We start from the raw sequence: 21,206 nt of genomic DNA, 5'->3' as shown, positions 1-21,206 counted from the left end.
AGGACTGTGGTCACTTGCACATGGCTCCATCACCTTTCAATGAAATGAATTCCCATGACGAAAGGTTGCATGTCAGGACTCTGAGGGTAGTATAGCTTGCACTTGGTGTGCGCGCTCAGCTCCGTCCCATCGCTCAGGGTGAACTTGTAGGATGGACTGCAGGCCGTTCCCTTCATCATTACTGCGGAAGCACAACCGAAGTATAGGATTCATTAATACAGAAGCGTTACAGCCATTACTGCACTCCAGAGCTGCACTCACTATTCTGCCAGAGATCTCATGACTAAGCAAGATCATGACGAAGCAGAGAATATATATATACCACCAGCAGAATAGTGAGTGCAGCTCTGGGGTATAATACAGGATGTAACTCAGGATCACTAATGTAATGTATGTACACAGTGACTGCACCAGCAGAATAGTGAGTGCAGCTCTGGAGTATAATACAGGATGTAACTCAGGATCAGTAATGTAATGTATGTACACAGTGACTGCACCAGCAGAATAGTGAGTGCAGCTCTGGAGTATAATACAGGATGTAACTCAGGATCAGTAATGTAATGTATGTACACAGTGACTGCACCAGCAGAATAGTGAGTGCAGCTCTGGAGTATAATACAGGATGTAACTCAGGATCAGTAATGTAATGTATGTACACAGTGACTGCACCAGCAGAATAGTGAGGGCAGCTCTGTGGTATAATACAGGATGTAACTCAGGATCAGTAATGTAATGTATGTACACAGTGACTGCAGCAGCAGAATAGTGAGTGCAGCTCTGGAGTATAATACAGGATGTAACTCCGGATCAGTAATGTAATGTATGTACACAGTGACTACACCAGCAGAATAGTGAGTGCAGCTCTGGGGTATAATACAGGATGTAACTCAGGATCAGTAATGTAATGTATGTACACAGTGACTGCACCAGCAGAATAGTGAGTGCAGCTCTGGAGTATAATACAGGATGTAACTCAGGATCAGTAATGTAATGTATGTACACAGTGACTGCACCAGCAGAATAGTGAGTGCAGTTCTGGGGTATAATACAGGATGTAACTCAGGATCAGTAATGTAATGTATGTACACAGTGACTGCACCAGCAGAATAGTGAGGGCAGCTCTGTGGTATAATACAGGATGTAACTCAGGATCAGTAATGTAATGTATGTACACAGTGACTGCACCAGCAGAATAGTGAGTGCAGCTCTGGAGAATAATACAGGATGTAACTCAGGATCAGTAATGTAATGTATGTACACAGTGACTGCACCAGCAGAATAGTGAGTGCAGCTCTGGAGTATAATACAGGATGTAACTCAGGATCAGTAATGTAATGTATGTACACAGTGACTGCAGCAGTAATATAGTGAGTGCAGCTCTGGAGTATAACACAGGATGTAACTCAGGATCAGTAATGTAATGTATGTACACAGTGACTGCAGCAGCAGAATAGTGAGTGCAGCTCTGGAGTATAACACAGGATGTAACTCAGGATCAGTAATGTAATGTATGTACACAGTGACTGCACCAGCAGAATAGTGAGTGCAGCTCTGGAGTATAATACAGGATGTAACTCAGGATCAGTAATGTAATGTATGCACACAGTGACTGCAGCAGCAGAATAGCGAGTGCAGCTCTGGAGAATAATACAGGATGTAACTCAGGATCAGTAATGTAATGTATGTACACAGTGACTGCAGCAGTAATATAGTGAGTGCAGCTCTGGAGTATAACACAGGATGTAACTCCGGATCAGTAATGTAATGTATGTACACAGTGACTGCAGCAGCAGAATAGCGAGTGCAGCTCTGGAGAATAATACAGGATGTAACTCAGGATCAGTAATGTAATGTATGTACACAGTGACTGCACCAGCAGAATAGTGAGTGCAGCTCTGGAGTATAACACAGGATGTAACTCCGGATCAGTAATGTAATGTGTGTACACAGTGACTGCACCAGCAGAATAGTGAGTGCAGCTCTGTGGTATAATACAGGATGTAACTCCGGATCAGTAATGTAATGTATGTACACAGTGACTGCACCAGCAGAATAGTGAGTGCAGCTCTGGGGTATAATACAGGATGTAACTCAGGATCAGTAATGTAATGTATGTACACAGTGACTGCACCAGCAGAATAGTGAGTGCAGCTCTGGGGTATAATACAGGATGTAACTCCGGATCAGTAATGTAATGTATGTACACAGTGACTGCACCAGCAGAATAGTGAGTGCAGCTCTGGGGTATAATACAGGATGTAACTCAGGATCAGTAATGTAATGTATGTACACAGTGACTGCACCAGCAGAATAGTGAGTGCAGTTCTGGGGTATAATACAGGATGTAACTCAGGATCAGTAATGTAATGTATGTGTACAGTGAATAGTGAGTGCAGCTCTGGGGTATAGTACAGGATCGGTGACGTCACGTCCTCATGCACTTCTGTATGGACGCTCTATGTCTCTAGTGCACTCACCTTCTTGGAAAAGTTGTTTGGCGTAAGAGGGTTCCGTACCCTGAGCTTGAAAGAAAGCATAGATACATTTTCGGACCAGGTCTTCCCAGCCTGTGCTGCCTGAAGCTCTCAGTGTACTAGTATCAATGGAGATGATTTTTCCTAAACATGAAAAAAAATAAAAATAACCCATTGATGCCGTAGCTGGACTCAGTCTCCAGTCATTGTCTGCCATAATTACACACAATCGCATTTATAGTTGGGATTCGGCCACCGCAGCCTCTCGGAGCAGAGATTTCTGGATAAGGGGAGAAGCTTTACGAGCCGCTGTTTACACAACCTCTCGGCCCTCTGTCACCGCGCCAATGAAAATAAGTGAAGAATGAAACGTCTCTCATCCGTGTTTGCAGACAGATCTGAGTTATCAATTTGTCATTTGTCAGCTGCGGTCTAAGGAGGTGTGAAGATTGAGCACAACATTAGAGCAAGGCAGATGTGCTGATCCCAAGAGCTAACAATCGAAATGTATCCTTACTGAATTGATACAATGTAACCAGGATGCAATGAGAGGACTTAAAGGGGAATAACATCGCAATATATCTTCCTATAGCAGTATGGTGTGCCTCCGAGTGCCCCGAGGTGCAAACACTGCAGTTACACTCTGTATATGGCTTGTGATCGAGACAAGGAGGCCGTAGTGAGGGGCAGAGGCTCCCAGTACCAGGAAACATTCTGCCTATCCTAAATATCTCTAAGAATCGAAGATGAATGTAAACCTTTATTTCTGCCACCACTAGGGGGAGCTCAATTTTAGAGGTATAAATCTGTATGTAGTGAGCTCCCCCTAGTGTTGGCTGCATAAATCTATATGTAGTGAGCTCCCTCTAGTGGTGGCTGTATAAATCTATATGTAGTGAGCTCCCTCTAGTGGTGGCTGTATAAATCTATATGTAGTGAGCTCCCTCTAGTGGGGGCTGTATAAATCTATATGTAGTGAGCTCCCTCTAGTGGTGGCTGGCTGTATAAATCTGTATGTAGTGAGCACCTCCTAGTGGTGGCTGTATAAATCTGTATGTAGTGAGCTCCCTCTAGTGGTGGCTGTATAAATCTATATGTAGTGAGCTCCCCCTAGTGGTGGCTGTATAAATCTGTATGTAGTGAGCTCCCCCTAGTGGTGACTGTATAAATCTGTATGTAGTGAGCACCTCCTAGTGGTGGCTGTATAAATCTGTATGTAGTGAGCTCCCTCTAGTGGTGGCTGTATAAATCTATATGTAGTGAGCTCCCCCTAGTGGTGGCTGTATAAATCTATATGTAGTGAGCTCCCCCTAGTGGTGGCTGTATAAATCTGTATGTAGTGAGCTCCCCCTAGTGGTGGCTGTATAAATCTATATGTAGTGAGCTCCCCCTAGTGGTGGCTGTATAAATCTGTATGTAGTGAGCTCCCTCTAGTGGTGGCTGTATAAATCTATATGTAGTGAGCTCCCCCTAGTGGTGGCTGTATAAATCTATATGTAGTGAGCTCCCTCTAGTGGTGACTGTATAAATCTATATGTAGTGAGCTCCCCCTAGTGGTGGCTGCAGGTGGACAGATTTTCATTACTGAACTCTTTGTCTGTGTGTAGGGAGGCAGGAGATTTGTAGTACTGTATCAGAATGATAGTGTCCTGAACCATATAGTGTGCTGGACCGATTTAGGTTACATTTTGGGGGTTATTAGTGGTTTGTAAAGTCCTGGATTATCGGTGTATTGGGTAGGAGGGGATGTATTTTGTTGTTTCCTGCCTGGTCACCCTTCTCCCCTTCTTTGACATGTCTGCATTTGGCCCTGAGCATTGCTATACATGTGATTCTTGGGAACCCTGGTAGGAATGTTGCACCGGGGGCCATGTGCCTGCACCTCACCGTGGCATGCTTCCTCTATATATCGGGGGCCAGGACATCGCAGATCCATGGGGTCACACCGCACCATTCATTCTAACAGACGCGGATTACCGGCGCCCCTAGTGGTGACATAGATTATGGCTCATTTTCACTATTACAACAAAGCCCCTCTCAGGCAGCGGGATAATGATTGTATTCAGCGTGAAGCCGCGGACAACACATACATTGTACACAGGAACCTTAATGTCTCGTAATACAGTGATAAATGACGCCGAGATCCAAGAGCCTTTGTCCGCAGGAATCGCGCTGACCAGCTGACATATTCCATGCCTGCAACAATGGGGGCCATTGTGGCTAAATACTAGGTGGGTTCATGGGGCCAAGTGCTGGTGTTAGCAAGTCCCCCTGGACCTGAGAGATGGACAGATACGGGGGCTAAACAGCGCCTGCATGGGGCGTCACCCATCTGTCCCCATTATAATTAGTCAGACCCCCTCCAATGTGCTCATATAGAGTGATCTGTACAGTGGATCCCCCTAGTGGTGGCTGGCAGAATATTCTTACTGATAACAGATCTCCAATTCCTGACCCGCCTGGTCCCGGTGGGATTCCCTGGCACGGCCACTGTACAATGTCAGAAATCGGACCCCCACCATCCGAGAACACTAACTCTTTGGAGGGTGGCAGCTTATTTGGCTTGGAGCCAGAGGACAGCACCATGGTTAGTGTAGAACGCGCCTCGCCCTCCCGCCCGCTCACCTGTAGCATCTTGCTTCGTCATGAAGGACTCTAGCGAGGTGATGGGTGCGGGCCGAGGTAATCTCCGAGCTATGCAGATCAGACAGGACTGGAAATCTGGAACCAGAGAAGGAGACTGGTCAGAGGCGCAAACCCATCACCGGAAAAACACGGCCGACAGCGGTGCGGAAAAGACGGACGAGGGTCATGGAAGCGGCCGGCGATGATCATCACCAAGCGTCACAACGACATCCGACTGCAGAGCGACATCAACATGAACTTTTACATAGAGCAATTGTGTACGGAACTTACAAAGTGTCCAAAGGAAATGTAAATATATATATATTAGGCTACTTTCACACTAGCGTTTTTTTTGCATACGTCGCAATGCGTCGTTTTGGCGAAAAAACGCATCCTGCAAAGTCGTCTGCAGGATGCGTCTTTTCCCCATAGACTAACATTAGCGATGCATTGCGACGTATTGACACACGTCCCAACCGTCGTGCGACGGTTGCGTCGTGTTGTGGCGGACCGTCGGCAGCAAAAAACGTTACATGTAACGTTTTTTTGTGCCGACGGTCCGCCATTTCCGACCGCGCATGCGCGGCCGGAACTCCGCCCCCACCTCCCCGCACCTCACAATGGGGCAGCGGATGGGTGGAAAAACAGCATCCGCTGCCCCCGTTGTGCGGCGCTTGCACAGTATGCGCCGGTACGTTGGCCGACGCAGCGCGACGGCCCCGTACCGACGCTAGTGTGAAAGTAGCCTTAGATAGATGGATATAAATGTGTCAGATATATGATCAGCGCTCTGCCTGTGTACATTATTGTACGTGTATTTTAGTAATAAATAAATTATTTTCTGAAATTTTTGTTTTATTAACCAGCAGGAGGATGGTGTAGTGGAGGAGGACGGTGTAGTGGAGGAGGACGGTGTAGTGGAGGAGGATGGGACAGTGGAGGAGAACAGGACAGTGGAGGAGGATGGGCCAGTGGTGGAGGATGGTATAGTGGAGGAGAATGGGACAATGGAGGAGGATGGTGTAGTGGAGGAGGATGGTGTAGTGGAGGAGGACGGGACAGTGGAGGAGGATGGTATAGTGGAGGAGGATGGGACAGTGGAGGAGAACAGGACAGTGGAGGAGGATGGGCCAGTGGTGGAGGATGGTGTAGTGGAGGAGGACGGGACAGTGGAGGAGGATGGTATAGTGGAGGAGAATGGGACAATGGAGGAGGATGGTATAGTGGAGGAGAATGGGACAATGGAGGAGGATGGTGTAGTGGAGGAGGACGGTGTAGTGGAGGAGGACGGTGTAGTGGAGGAGGACGGTGTAGTGGAGGAGGACGGTGTAGAGGAGGAGGACGGTGTAGTGGAGGAGGACGGTGTAGTGGAGGAGGACGGTGTAGTGGAGGAGGACGGTGTAGTGGAGGAGGACGGTATAGTGGAGGAGGATGGTGTAGTGGAGGAGGACGGGACAGTGGAGGATGGTATAATGGAGGAGGACGGGACAGTGGAGGATAGTGTAGTGGAGGAGGATGGGACAGTGGAGGAGGATGGTATAGTGGAGGACGGGACAGTGGAGGAGGATGGTATAGTGGAGGAGGACGGGACAGTGGAGGAGGATGGTGTAGTGGAAGTGGATGGTGTAGTGGAGGAGGACTGTGTAGTGGAGGAGGACGGTGTAGTGGAGGAGGACCGTGTAGTGGAGGAGGACCGTGTAGTGGAGGAGGACCGTGTAGTGGAGGAGGACGGTGTAGTGGAGGAGGACGGTGTAGTGGAGGAGGACGGTGTAGTGGAGGAGGACCGTGTAGTGGAGGAGGACGGTGTAGTGGAGGAGGACCGTGTAGTGGAGGAGGACGGTGTAGTGGAGGAGGACCGTGTAGTGGAGGAGGACGGTGTAGTGGAGGAGGACCGTGTAGTGGAGGAGGACGGTGTAGTGGAGGAGGACCGTGTAGTGGAGGACGGTGTAGTGGAGGAGGACCGTGTAGTGGAGGAGGACGGTGTAGTGGAGGAGGACCGTGTAGTGGAGGAGGACGGTGTAGTGGAGGAGGACCGTGTAGTGGAGGAGGACGGTGTAGTGGAGGAGGACCGTGTAGTGGAGGAGGACGGTGTAGTGGAGGAGGACCGTGTAGTGGAGGACGGTGTAGTGGAGGAGGACCGTGTAGTGGAGGAGGATGGTGTAGTGGAGGAGGACTGCCGCTGCAGGAAGCTGATCAGTCAGACACGTGTTGGATGGAGGTGAGACCAGAATGTAACCAATGCATAGAATACAGATATCCAGCCATAATCCCGGCCTCAGGCTGCGACCCCTCCATACGTCTCCCTCGTGCCTCGCTGTACGTCCCTCCATACATCCCCCACCATCAGCCGGCGCCATCACTTTTCCTGCACACAGAATTCTTTGTTGCTTTTCCACTTTTCTTTCAGTCTCTTACATAAAATATTATGAGGAATAATCTGTGAAATCGCGTGTGGAAACTTACAGGGCATTGCATAAATAAGAACACCCCAGATTCTTCGTATTGGAATCGATCACGTCGGTCCTAACCCTACAAGCTGCTCATCCTCTGCCACCTTGGCTGCTGCCTATGAAGAGCACAGCGGTCGAGATTACTTTGTTATTGGCTGCTGTGCTCTGCATAGGCAGCAACTAAGATGACAAAGCTGACTTCATTATACTGAAGGCTTTGTCTTGACTTTTGCTGAGTGTAGCCGTCGATGACGACCTCAACTCTACTGCTGCGCTCTGCATAGGCACTGGTGTCAGCGGCAGAGGGGATTTGCGCCTTTGTGTCGCCGGCTGTTGGACAGACACATTTCCTCACCAGTAGAGCTGCGAGCGCCGTTCGGTTAAGACAGAGTGCACGAGGGAAGCAAAATTTTGTGACCATTCCAAAAAAAAAAACATTTGCACTCTCGAGGTACCTGCATACTAGACCACCGCAGTAGGCACTTCATGTGCCCCACATACCGTACCCCGGCACAACGGACAGCTACAGCTAAAAAACACATAATGGGGGTGTGATGACTTATGGAATAGCAGGTTGCACAAGTCTGGATGGGCCAAAAACGTTCCTCTAACTTTAATTAAAAAGTGATGAGTCAGCAGCTTCTAATTGTTCCACCATTACTTCTGATGGTCACCATAGAGCGGAGCAGGAGGCAGGACGGGGGGATCGGCGCTCCACATTGTGCCAGAAGGGTAAATATCACTGTGATACTTCAGATGTGGAGATATACTGCGAATGGATCAGGCGTGTGGGTGACGCACAATCACTGACAAGCCAGAAATAATAGCAAAAAATATCTGGTCTTATACCCCATTTACACAAAAAGAAGCCCCCAACAAAAAACACAGATAGCACAAACCACCAATCATCACAGACAACAGGCCACAAACAGACCCCCGACCAGACCTCCACAGTAAAACGGACCCTCATAAACTAATACAGACCCCAGACCGAACCTCCACAGTAAAGCAGACCCCCATAAACTAATACAGACCCCAGGCGAGACCTCCAAAGTAAAACGGACCCCCATAAACTAATACAGACCCCAGGCGAGACCTCCAAAGTAAAACCGACCCCCATAAACTAATACAGACCCCAGGCGAGACCTCCAAAGTAAAACGGACCCCCATAAACTAATACAGAACGCAGACCGGACCTCCACAGTGAAACGGACCCCCATAAACTAATACAGACCCCAGGCCAGACTTCCAAAGTAAAACGGACCCCCATAAACTAATACAGACCCCAGGCCAGACTTCCAAAGTAAAACGGACCCCCATAAACTAATACAGACCCCAGACCGGACCTCCACAGTAAATCGGACCCTCATAACCTAATACAGACCCCAGGTCAGACCTCCACAGTAAAATGGACCCCCATAAACTAATACAGATCCCAGGCCAGACTTCCAAAGTAAAACGGACCCCCATAAACTAATACAGACCCCAGACCGGACCTCCACAGTAAATCGGACCCTCATAACCTAATACAGACCCCAGGCCAGACTTCCAAAGTAAAACGGACCCCCATAAACTAATACAGATCGCAGACCAGACCTCCACAGTAAAACAGACCCCCATAAACTAATACAGACCCCCAGGCCAGACCTCCACAGTAAAACAGACCCCCATAAACTGATACAGACCCCAGGCGAGACCTCCAAAGTAAAACGGACCCCCATAAACTAATACAGACCGCAGACCGGACCTCCACAGTAAAACGGACCCCCATAAACTAATACAGACCCCAGGTGAGACCTCCAAAGTAAAACAGACCCCCATAAACTAATACAGACCGCAGACTGGACCTCCACAGTAAAACGGACCCCCATAAAATAATACAGACCGCACACCGGACCTCCACAGTAAAACAGACCCCCATAAACTAATAGACCCCAGACCAGACCTCCACAGTAAAACGGACCCCCATAAACTAATACAGACCCCAGACAGGACCTCCACAGTAAAACGGACCCCCATAAACTAATACAGACCCTAGGCCAGACCCCTAACCTAATACAAATCCCAGACCAGACCCCCTAACCTATTACGGACCCCCTAAGTCAGGACGGCAGGAAGCAGCTGCGCGACACAGCGGACGTCCAGCACCGCCCTCAGCGCCATCTCACCTTCTCCTTCCTCCTTGAAGGATTTGGGTTGGGACACAGTGAAGCACTGCATCACCTCGTACCGCTGCCGCGCCTCCTGGTTCTCCGAGCCCGCCTCGTCGGGGGGCCGGATCAGCATGCGACAGTTTAAAGTATGGCTGTTCCGTCTGTTGGCTTCTTGGGACCAGGGGGCTCCATTCACTGCAAAGAAGAAAGAAAGGAGAGAAAAACAATAGTAATAATAACTGCTAGAGATGGAGGCGGCGAGTCCCAGAACCACTGACTAGATAATAGATAGATAATAGATAGATAATAGATAGATAATAGATAGATAATAGATAGATAGATAGATAATAAATAGATAATAGATAATAGATAGATAATAGATAAATAGATAATAGATAGATAATAGATAATAGATAGATAGATAATAAATAGATAATAGATAGATAATAGATAAATAGATAATAGATAGATAATAGATAGAAAGATAATAGAGAAAGATAATGGAGAGATAGATAGATAATAGATGATAGATATATAATAGATAGATAGATAATAGATAGATAATAGATAAATAGATAATAGATAATTGATAGATAATAGATAATAGATAGATAAATAGATAATAGATAGATAATAGATAGATAATAGATAGATAATAGATAATATACATAATAGATAGATAATAGATAGATATACATAATAGATAATAGATAAATAGATAATAGATAGATAATAGATAGAAAGATAATAGAGAAAGATAATGGAGAGATAGATAGATAATAGATGATAGATAATAGATATATAATAGATAGATAGATAATAGATAGATAATAGATAAATAGATAATAGATAATTGATAGATAATAGATAATAGATAGATAATAGATAAATAGATAATAGATAGATAATATACATAATAGATAGATAATAGATAGATATACATAATAGATAGATAATAGATAAATAGATAATAGATAGAAAGATAATAGAGAGATAGATAGATAATAGATAGATATACATAATAGATAATAGATAAATAGATAATAGATAGATAATAGATAGAAAGATAATAGAGAAAGATAATGGAGAGATAGATAGATAATAGATGATAGATAATAGATATATAATAGATAGATAGATAATAGATAGATAATAGATAAATAGATAATAGATAATAGATAGATAATAGATAAATAGATAATAGATAGATAATAGATAGATAATAGATAATATACATAATAGATAGATAATAGATAGATATACATAATAGATAGATAATAGATAAATAGATAATAGATAGAAGATAATAGATAGATAATAGTTGGATGATAGATAATACACATAATAGATAGATAATAGATAGATATAGAATCATAGATAGATATAGATAATACATAGATCCGGGATCAGTATATATATATATATATATATACACTTGGTGTCGGCGGTTTCTCACCTAAGGATTTGGGCAGCAGGTTCTTGACGAACTGCTCGTGGTCGCCCACGTGGAGGATGCTGTAGATACTGTCCTTCATCAGCTCCTCCTGCTTGTAGCCCAGATAATTGGTGACATTTTCTGAGACAAAGACGATGCGGCCCTCCTGATTCACCACGAAGAAGAACCCGTCCAGAGCCTGAGGAGAGAAGAACGGTGACATAGTATGTATATATATATATATATATATATATATATATATATATATATATATATATATATATATATATATATATATACACGTGTGCACTCCGTCACCTCCTGACAGACAGTGTTCTAGAATCTTTCTCTTTATTTCTCCGTCTTGTTTACTTTCCTTGTTTTCTGCAGACTCGTTAGAACACTGATTGACACCATTCACATTAGCACACAATGTCCTGAAAACAAGTGATGCTAAATAAAGGGAAAAATGCATCTCTGCCACTTTTGGTATAAGATTTTTTTTTAATTATTTTAGTTGCTTAAAAAAAAACTTTGCAAAAAAAAATAAAGTTTTGTCGACATTTTCTGAGATGCATAAGTTTTATTTTGCTCGTTCCTTTCTGCAGTTTTTATTGATAAGGTAAATAGGACTTTTTATCACCTTTTTTTTTTTTTCACAGCTTTTTGTGGAAGTTGTAGTGACCGGAAAATGGACATTTTGTGCTTTTTTTTTTTTAATTCACAGCATTAACATAACAGGTTAATTAATTAATTTTACATTTTGTAGGTCGGACTTTTACTTTTAGCTTTTTTTTTTATTTTTAAATGTGGCTGACTTATAAATAACAATAAAAAAAACTAAATAGTATTTAGTATTGGTGCATCTTAACATTATACTAAAGTGAGAAAAAGCGAAGATTTTTTTTTTTTAAGAACATATCAGATATTCCAGATACTTGGGGTTTTCCGAACAGCTGAGTTTTTGCTACAGTCCAGACACATCTCCTGGTTTGTTACAATGTATCAGGCTGCTTGTCTACACTAGATACAATTGGACCAAACCCTCAGCTGTGAGAAGTATTATATTGGTCTACATGCACTAGAACGATGTTATTATTTAGTGGCAGCAAGCTGAGGTATGAACCGAGCCGAGCTCGCAGCGCACACAGCTGTCCCTCCGGCGGAGGATGGTGGTTGTTGTCCTGCCAGCGTTATGTCACGGCTGGGAACGCGGAGGTCATTCCCCTTCCAGGCCTCTGTGTCTGGCCGGGGGCCTAATACAACAGCATCTAATGTACCGCGGTAATTATTAACAAGTGCCACCGCCAGACCCGGAAACCACGCGGAAATCTCTGACATCCAGTCCCTGCACACCGCCGCTCGCAGGGGAACGGTGCGGCCTGGAGCGGAGCACTGCGCTGTTAACTCTGTCCATGCTGACTGGTATGAGCAGTGGAGTAACTGGATGATCATGGGCGCCAATGAGAGGAGCACTGCGCTGTTAACCCTGTCCATGCTGACTGGTATGAGCAGTGGTGTAACTGGATGATCGTGGACGCCAATGAGAGGAGCACTGCGCTGTTAACCCTGTCCATGCTGACTGGTATGAGCAGTGGAGTAACTGGATGATCATGGGCGCCAATGAGAGGAGCACTGCGCTGTTAACCCTGTCCATGCTGACTGCTATGAGCAGTAGAGTAACCGGATGATCATGGGCACCAATGAGAGGAGCACTGCGCTGTTAACCCTGTCCATGCTGACTGGTATGAGCAGTGGCGTAACCTGATGATCGTGGGCGCCAATGAGAGGAGCACTGCGCTGTTAACCCTGTCCATGCTGACTGCTATGAGCAGTAGAGTAACCGGATGATCATGGGCACCAATGAGAGGAGCAGTGCGCTGTTAACCCTGTTCATGCTGATTGGTATGTACAGTAGTGTAACTTGATGATCATGGGCGCCAATGAGCGGAGCACTGCGCTGTTAACCCTGTCCATGCTGACTGGTATAAGCAGTGGCGTAACTTGATGATCGTGGGCGCCAATGAGAGGAGCACGGCACTGTTAACCCTGTCCATGCTGACTGGTATGAGCAGTGGCGTAACTTGATGATCGTGGGCACCAATGAGAGGAGCACTGCACTGTTAACCCTGTCCATGCTGACTGGTATGAGCAGTGGCGTAACTTGATGATCGTGGGCACCAATGAGAGGAGCACTGCACTGTTAACCCTGTCCATGCTGACTGGTATGAGCAGTGGTGTAACTTGTTGATCATGGGTGCCAATGAGAGGAGCACTGCGATGATAACCCTGTCCATGCTGACTGGTATGAGCAGTGGCGTAACTTGATGATCATGGGCACCAATGAGAACGCTCCAACGTGGCCCCCAAATATTGCAAGTTGGTCTTTTCACTTTTTGGGCCCCTTAGGCTCCAGGGCCAGGGTGCGACTTCAACCCCTGCACCTACTGTCAGTTATGTCCCTGCTCAGGAGTATTATGCATTTAACCCTGTCCATGCTGCACACAGGAGCACTGAACAATAAAAAAGGGGTGTCCTCATCTGCAGCCTTCAGAAGCACACTGCTTCTCTGCCTCCTGCTTGCTGGAGGACTGTGCGCCTCTGATGACTGACAGCTCGGGCCGGTGACCTGCAGCCTCGAAGAAGCCCGGGGGCACTGAGCCTTGGCTGCACCCGGCGATCCTCCGTCAGATTCAAGGCAATGAGCTGCAAGTGAACGATCGCTCCGTCCTTGAGAATTGCGAGGCTCCTCGTGGTTACCAGCACTTTGTAATTTTATTCATTAATGAACAGGAGACGACGCTGTTAACCCTGTCCCTGCTGCACCGATATCTCCTGCCCGCGCCGCCGCCACTTGCAGGGGAAGGATCTTTCATGTCGCCCCAGGATCTGGGCCCACAGAGAGGATTCCTGCAAAATATCTCTTATTTCGGCAGCAGAAATGTGCCCTCCTCATGGTCCGAAGTGGAAAACTGATTTCTCCTGCAGAGAACAAAGATGATGGGAGAGTTCAAAGTGGCCAAGGTCCATGTGAGGTGCTCACCTAGCATATCCTGTACCTCATACCCCAGCATTGTCGACGCCCAGTGGAACCCGTACCCAAGCATCTCCTACCCCCAGTGTACCCGGTAATCATCTCCTACCCACGCATCTCCTACCCCCAGTGTACCCTGTAACCAATCATCTCCTAACCCCAGCGTACCCGGCAATCAATCATCTCCTACCCACACTGTACCCCATACCCAAGCATCTCCTACCCCCAGTGTACCCGGTAATCAATCATCTCCTACCCACACAGTACCCCGTACACCAGGGGTGTCAAACTGCATTCCTCAAGGGCTGCAAACAGGTCATGTTTTCAGGATTTCCTTGTAGTGCACAGGTAATCATTTAATCACCTGCACAGAATGATTCCAGCACCTTGTGCAATGAGAAGGAAATCTTGAAAACACGCATGGTTTGAGGCCCTCGAGGAATGCAGTTTGACACCCCTGCCGTACACCCAACATCTCATACCCCCAGTGTACCCGGTAATCAATCATCTCCTACCCACACTGTACCTCATGCCCAAGCATCTCATACCCCCAGTGTATCCCGTACGCCCAACATCTCATACCCCCAGTGTATCCCGTACGCCCAACATCTCATACCCCCAGTGTACCCCGTACACCCAACATCTCATACCCCCAGTGTACCCCGTACACCCAACATCTCATACCCCAGTGTACCCCCGTACACCCAACATCTCATACCCCAGTGTACCCTGTACACCCAACATCTCATACCCCCAGTGTATCCCGTACGCCCAACATCTCATACCCCCAGTGTACCCCGTACACCCAACATCTCATACCCCCAGTGTATCCCGTACGCCCAACATCTCATACCCCCAGTGTACCCCGTACACCCAACATCTCGTGTACCCTGTATCCCAGCATCTTGTAACCCATACCTCCAACATCTCGTACCCCCAGTGTACCCTGCACCCCAGCATCTCGTATCCCCAGTGTACTAAGTACACAAGCATCCCCCCTCATAATCCCTGACCACTAGGGGGTGCTATCCGGTGACTTTTTTTTTGTATAATCATTGAACTGTAGTTGATCATGTGATCAACAAAAATTTAAATATATTTTATATTTAAAACCCCTCCCCTACAAAACTAATGCTGTGCAGCATGCAGCATGCCCAGAGGGTGGGGGGTGACACAGGTATTTAAAAAACACGTAACAGCGGCGCTGCGCCCGTTCGGCCTCACACCATGCATTTCACAGGGCACCGCTGTCATCTCATGTGCTCCTTTAAGACTAGAAGTTTATCCAAGTTGTGGTGTGACTTTCCCTTTAAGCCGCTGTCTCCTGTGCCATCCCTGAGGGGCGGCCCTGCTGGCAGCCCCCCGATCACACACCTGACTGCTGGCAATTAGAGAGGTGAAGAGCTGCTCCACTGACTCCATTATTTCATCCGCTTCAATTATCCTGCTTTTAAGAGTGCGGCGAAGATTTACATGTGTAATAATGTGCTGGTGGGAGACATCCCCTGTATACAGCGCAATCCCCCATCTGTATCCAGAGAGGTGGAGATCGTGTGTATACTACTAGATATTTCTATATATTCTACAGATAGAAAGAATATACACCAAGATAGGAAGAAACATATCTATCTCTATATCTATGATAGATAGATAATAGATAGAATACAGATAGATAACAGATAGATGATAGATAGAATACAGATAATAGATAGATGATAGATAGTAGATAATAGAACGACAATAGATAGATAACAGATAGATGATAGATAGATAGAATACAGATAATAGATAGATGATAGATAGTAGATAGAATACAGATAGATAACAGATAGATGATAGATAGAATACAGATAATAGATAGATAGTAGATAATAGATAGATAATAGATAGATAGACAATAGATAAACAGATAGATAATCATGACATGAAATCAGAATAAACCTTTCCCGTCTTAGATAAATTAAGATTACCATAATTATTAATATTTGCCAAATGCCAGAATAATGAGAGAGAGAGAATGTTTTCAAGCATTTTTATTACTTACAGCAAAGTAAAAAGTTACTATGCCTTTAAACAATTCTGCACTGCCCATATGATGATGTCATGTGTTTGGAAGCTTCTGTTTTGGCAACATCTGAGTTAATTAGAGACACACCTGTGGATGTATTTTAATGCACACCTGAAACACACTGCTTCTTTGTGTAGCTTAATGAGAAAGTCTCAAGAAATCAGCCAAGATATCAGGAAGAGAATTGTGGACTTGCACAAGTCTGACTCATCCTTGGGTACAATATCAAGATACCTGAAGGTGCCTCGTTAATCTGTACAAACAATTATACACAAGTACAAACAAGATGGGAATGTCCAGCCATGATACCGCTCAGGAAGGAGACTGGTTCTGTGTCCCAGAGATTAAAGTGCTTTGGTCTGACATGTGCATATCAACCCAAGGACAAAAGCAGAAGACGATGGTGGAAGCTGGTAAGATTGTGTAAATATCCACAGTGAAACGAATACTGTATCAACATGGGCTGAAAGGCCACTCTGCCAGGAAGAAGACATTACTCCAAAAGAAAAATAAAAAAGCCAGATTAATGTTTTCAAATACACGCAGGAACAAAGACTTTAATTTTTGGAGACATGTCCTGTGGTTCGATGAATCTAAAATTGAACTTTTTGAGCATAATGACCATCGTTACGTTTGGAGGAAAAAAAGGAGAAACTTGGAAGCCTAAGAACACCATCCCTACTGTGAAACACGGTGGTGGCAGCATCACGTTGTGAGGTTGTTTGCTGCAGGATGGGACTGGTGTCCATGCTGACTGCTATGAGCAGTAGAGTAACCGGATGATCATGGGCACCAATGAGAGGAGCAGTGCGCTGTTAACCCTGTTCATGCTGATTGGTATGTACAGTAGTGTAACTTGATGATCATGGGCGCCAATGAGCGGAGCACTGCGCTGTTAACCCTGTCCATGCTGACTGGTATAAGCAGTGGCGTAACTTGATGATCGTGGGCGCCAATGAGAGGAGCACGGCACTGTTAACCCTGTCCATGCTGACTGGTATGAGCAGTGGCGTAACTTGATGATCGTGGGCACCAATGAGAGGAGCACTGCACTGTTAACCCTGTCCATGCTGACTGGTATGAGCAGTGGCGTAACTTGATGATCGTGGGCACCAATGAGAGGAGCACTGCACTGTTAACCCTGTCCATGCTGACTGGTATGAGCAGTGGTGTAACTTGTTGATCATGGGTGCCAATGAGAGGAGCACTGCGATGATAACCCTGTCCATGCTGACTGGTATGAGCAGTGGCGTAACTTGATGATCATGGGCACCAATGAGAACGCTCCAACGTGGCCCCCAAATATTGCAAGTTGGTCTTTTCACTTTTTGGGCCCCTTAGGCTCCAGGGCCAGGGTGCGACTTCAACCCCTGCACCTACTGTCAGTTATGTCCCTGCTCAGGAGTATTATGCATTTAACCCTGTCCATGCTGCACACAGGAGCACTGAACAATAAAAAAGGGGTGTCCTCATCTGCAGCCTTCAGAAGCACACTGCTTCTCTGCCTCCTGCTTGCTGGAGGACTGTGCGCCTCTGATGACTGACAGCTCGGGCCGGTGACCTGCAGCCTCGAAGAAGCCCGGGGGCACTGAGCCTTGGCTGCACCCGGCGATCCTCCGTCAGATTCAAGGCAATGAGCTGCAAGTGAACGATCGCTCCGTCCTTGAGAATTGCGAGGCTCCTCGTGGTTACCAGCACTTTGTAATTTTATTCATTAATGAACAGGAGACGACGCTGTTAACCCTGTCCCTGCTGCACCGATATCTCCTGCCCGCGCCGCCGCCACTTGCAGGGGAAGGATCTTTCATGTCGCCCCAGGATCTGGGCCCACAGAGAGGATTCCTGCAAAATATCTCTTATTTCGGCAGCAGAAATGTGCCCTCCTCATGGTCCGAAGTGGAAAACTGATTTCTCCTGCAGAGAACAAAGATGATGGGAGAGTTCAAAGTGGCCAAGGTCCATGTGAGGTGCTCACCTAGCATATCCTGTACCTCATACCCCAGCATTGTCGACGCCCAGTGGAACCCGTACCCAAGCATCTCCTACCCCCAGTGTACCCGGTAATCATCTCCTACCCACGCATCTCCTACCCCCAGTGTACCCTGTAACCAATCATCTCCTAACCCCAGCGTACCCGGCAATCAATCATCTCCTACCCACACTGTACCCCATACCCAAGCATCTCCTACCCCCAGTGTACCCGGTAATCAATCATCTCCTACCCACACAGTACCCCGTACACCAGGGGTGTCAAACTGCATTCCTCAAGGGCTGCAAACAGGTCATGTTTTCAGGATTTCCTTGTAGTGCACAGGTAATCATTTAATCACCTGCACAGAATGATTCCAGCACCTTGTGCAATGAGAAGGAAATCTTGAAAACACGCATGGTTTGAGGCCCTCGAGGAATGCAGTTTGACACCCCTGCCGTACACCCAACATCTCATACCCCCAGTGTACCCGGTAATCAATCATCTCCTACCCACACTGTACCTCATGCCCAAGCATCTCATACCCCCAGTGTATCCCGTACGCCCAACATCTCATACCCCCAGTGTATCCCGTACGCCCAACATCTCATACCCCCAGTGTACCCCGTACACCCAACATCTCATACCCCCAGTGTACCCCGTACACCCAACATCTCATACCCCAGTGTACCCCCGTACACCCAACATCTCATACCCCAGTGTACCCTGTACACCCAACATCTCATACCCCCAGTGTATCCCGTACGCCCAACATCTCATACCCCCAGTGTACCCCGTACACCCAACATCTCGTGTACCCTGTATCCCAGCATCTTGTAACCCATACCTCCAACATCTCGTACCCCCAGTGTACCCTGCACCCCAGCATCTCGTATCCCCAGTGTACTAAGTACACAAGCATCCCCCCTCATAATCCCTGACCACTAGGGGGTGCTATCCGGTGACTTTTTTTTTGTATAATCATTGAACTGTAGTTGATCATGTGATCAACAAAAATTTAAATATATTTTATATTTAAAACCCCTCCCCTACAAAACTAATGCTGTGCAGCATGCAGCATGCCCAGAGGGTGGGGGGTGACACAGGTATTTAAAAAACACGTAACAGCGGCGCTGCGCCCGTTCGGCCTCACACCATGCATTTCACAGGGCACCGCTGTCATCTCATGTGCTCCTTTAAGACTAGAAGTTTATCCAAGTTGTGGTGTGACTTTCCCTTTAAGCCGCTGTCTCCTGTGCCATCCCTGAGGGGCGGCCCTGCTGGCAGCCCCCCGATCACACACCTGACTGCTGGCAATTAGAGAGGTGAAGAGCTGCTCCACTGACTCCATTATTTCATCCGCTTCAATTATCCTGCTTTTAAGAGTGCGGCGAAGATTTACATGTGTAATAATGTGCTGGTGGGAGACATCCCCTGTATACAGCGCAATCCCCCATCTGTATCCAGAGAGGTGGAGATCGTGTGTATACTACTAGATATTTCTATATATTCTACAGATAGAAAGAATATACACCAAGATAGGAAGAAACATATCTATCTCTATATCTATGATAGATAGATAATAGATAGAATACAGATAGATAACAGATAGATGATAGATAGAATACAGATAATAGATAGATGATAGATAGTAGATAATAGAACGACAATAGATAGATAACAGATAGATGATAGATAGATAGAATACAGATAATAGATAGATGATAGATAGTAGATAGAATACAGATAGATAACAGATAGATGATAGATAGAATACAGATAATAGATAGATAGTAGATAATAGATAGATAATAGATAGATAGACAATAGATAAACAGATAGATAATCATGACATGAAATCAGAATAAACCTTTCCCGTCTTATACCTGAAGGTGCCTCGTTAATCTGTACAAACAATTATACACAAGTACAAACAAGATGGGAATGTCCAGCCATGATACCGCTCAGGAAGGAGACTGGTTCTGTGTCCCAGAGATTAAAGTGCTTTGGTCTGACATGTGCATATCAACCCAAGGACAAAAGCAGAAGACGATGGTGGAAGCTGGTAAGATTGTGTAAATATCCACAGTGAAACGAATACTGTATCAACATGGGCTGAAAGGCCACTCTGCCAGGAAGAAGACATTACTCCAAAAGAAAAATAAAAAAGCCAGATTAATGTTTTCAAATACACGCAGGAACAAAGACTTTAATTTTTGGAGACATGTCCTGTGGTTCGATGAATCTAAAATTGAACTTTTTGAGCATAATGACCATCGTTACGTTTGGAGGAAAAAAAGGAGAAACTTGGAAGCCTAAGAACACCATCCCTACTGTGAAACACGGTGGTGGCAGCATCACGTTGTGAGGTTGTTTGCTGCAGGATGGGACTGGTGCACTTCGCAAAATAGATGGAATCATGAGAAAATAAGATTATGTGTCAATACTGAAGCAACATCTCAACACATCAGGAAGATAAAAGCTTGGGCGGAATTGGGTCTTCCAAATAGACAATGACCAGAAGCATACTGCCAAAATGGTAACAAAGTGGCCTCAGGATAACAAAGTCAATGTTTTGGAGCGACCATCACAAACCCTGATCTCAATCCTATTGAAAATTAATGGGCAAAGCTGAAAAGGCCGCTGCGATCAAGGCGACCTACAGACCTGGATCAGTTACACCAGTTTTGTCAGGAGGAACGGGCCCAAATTCAGACCAACTATTGTGAGAAGCTTGTGGAAGGAGATCCCAAACGTCTAACCCAAGTCATTCAGGCTAAGGGTAATGGTACCAAATACTAATGAAATGGATGGAAACTTTTGAGTTTGCAGTAAGTAATAAAAATGCCTTAAACATTCTCTCTCTCTCTCATTATTGCGGCATTTGACAAATATTAATAATTGTGGTAATCCTAATGGACCTAAAACGGGAAAGGTTTATTCTGATTTCATGTCAGATAATGGGAAAAACCTGCAGATGAGTCTTTATATATAGTGG

At 45.9% G+C, this 21,206-nt stretch overlaps 1 protein-coding gene across 7 annotated transcripts in view; it reads right to left on the bottom strand.

Annotated features, from left to right (window-relative positions):
• The window catches only part of NCOA1 (nuclear receptor coactivator 1), a 313,199-nt gene that overhangs the window by 45,745 nt on the left and 246,248 nt on the right, over window positions 1-21,206 (bottom strand). For all 7 annotated transcript variants that reach the window (XM_077291759.1, XM_077291758.1, XM_077291761.1 and 4 more), the window contains exons 5-9: window positions 11,159-11,336; window positions 9,718-9,897; window positions 5,100-5,195; window positions 2,478-2,618; window positions 34-181 (exon numbers count right to left, since the gene is read on the bottom strand). In XM_077291759.1, coding sequence (XP_077147874.1) covers window positions 34-181; window positions 2,478-2,618; window positions 5,100-5,195; window positions 9,718-9,897; window positions 11,159-11,336 — 743 coding nt within the window. The remainder of the gene's footprint in view (window positions 1-33; window positions 182-2,477; window positions 2,619-5,099; window positions 5,196-9,717; window positions 9,898-11,158; window positions 11,337-21,206) is intronic.

This window comes from Ranitomeya variabilis, chromosome 2 (assembly GCF_051348905.1).
Source record: "Ranitomeya variabilis isolate aRanVar5 chromosome 2, aRanVar5.hap1, whole genome shotgun sequence".
NCBI lineage: Eukaryota > Metazoa > Chordata > Amphibia > Anura > Dendrobatidae > Ranitomeya > Ranitomeya variabilis.
This window is presented reverse-complemented; position numbering and strand designations above follow the sequence as displayed.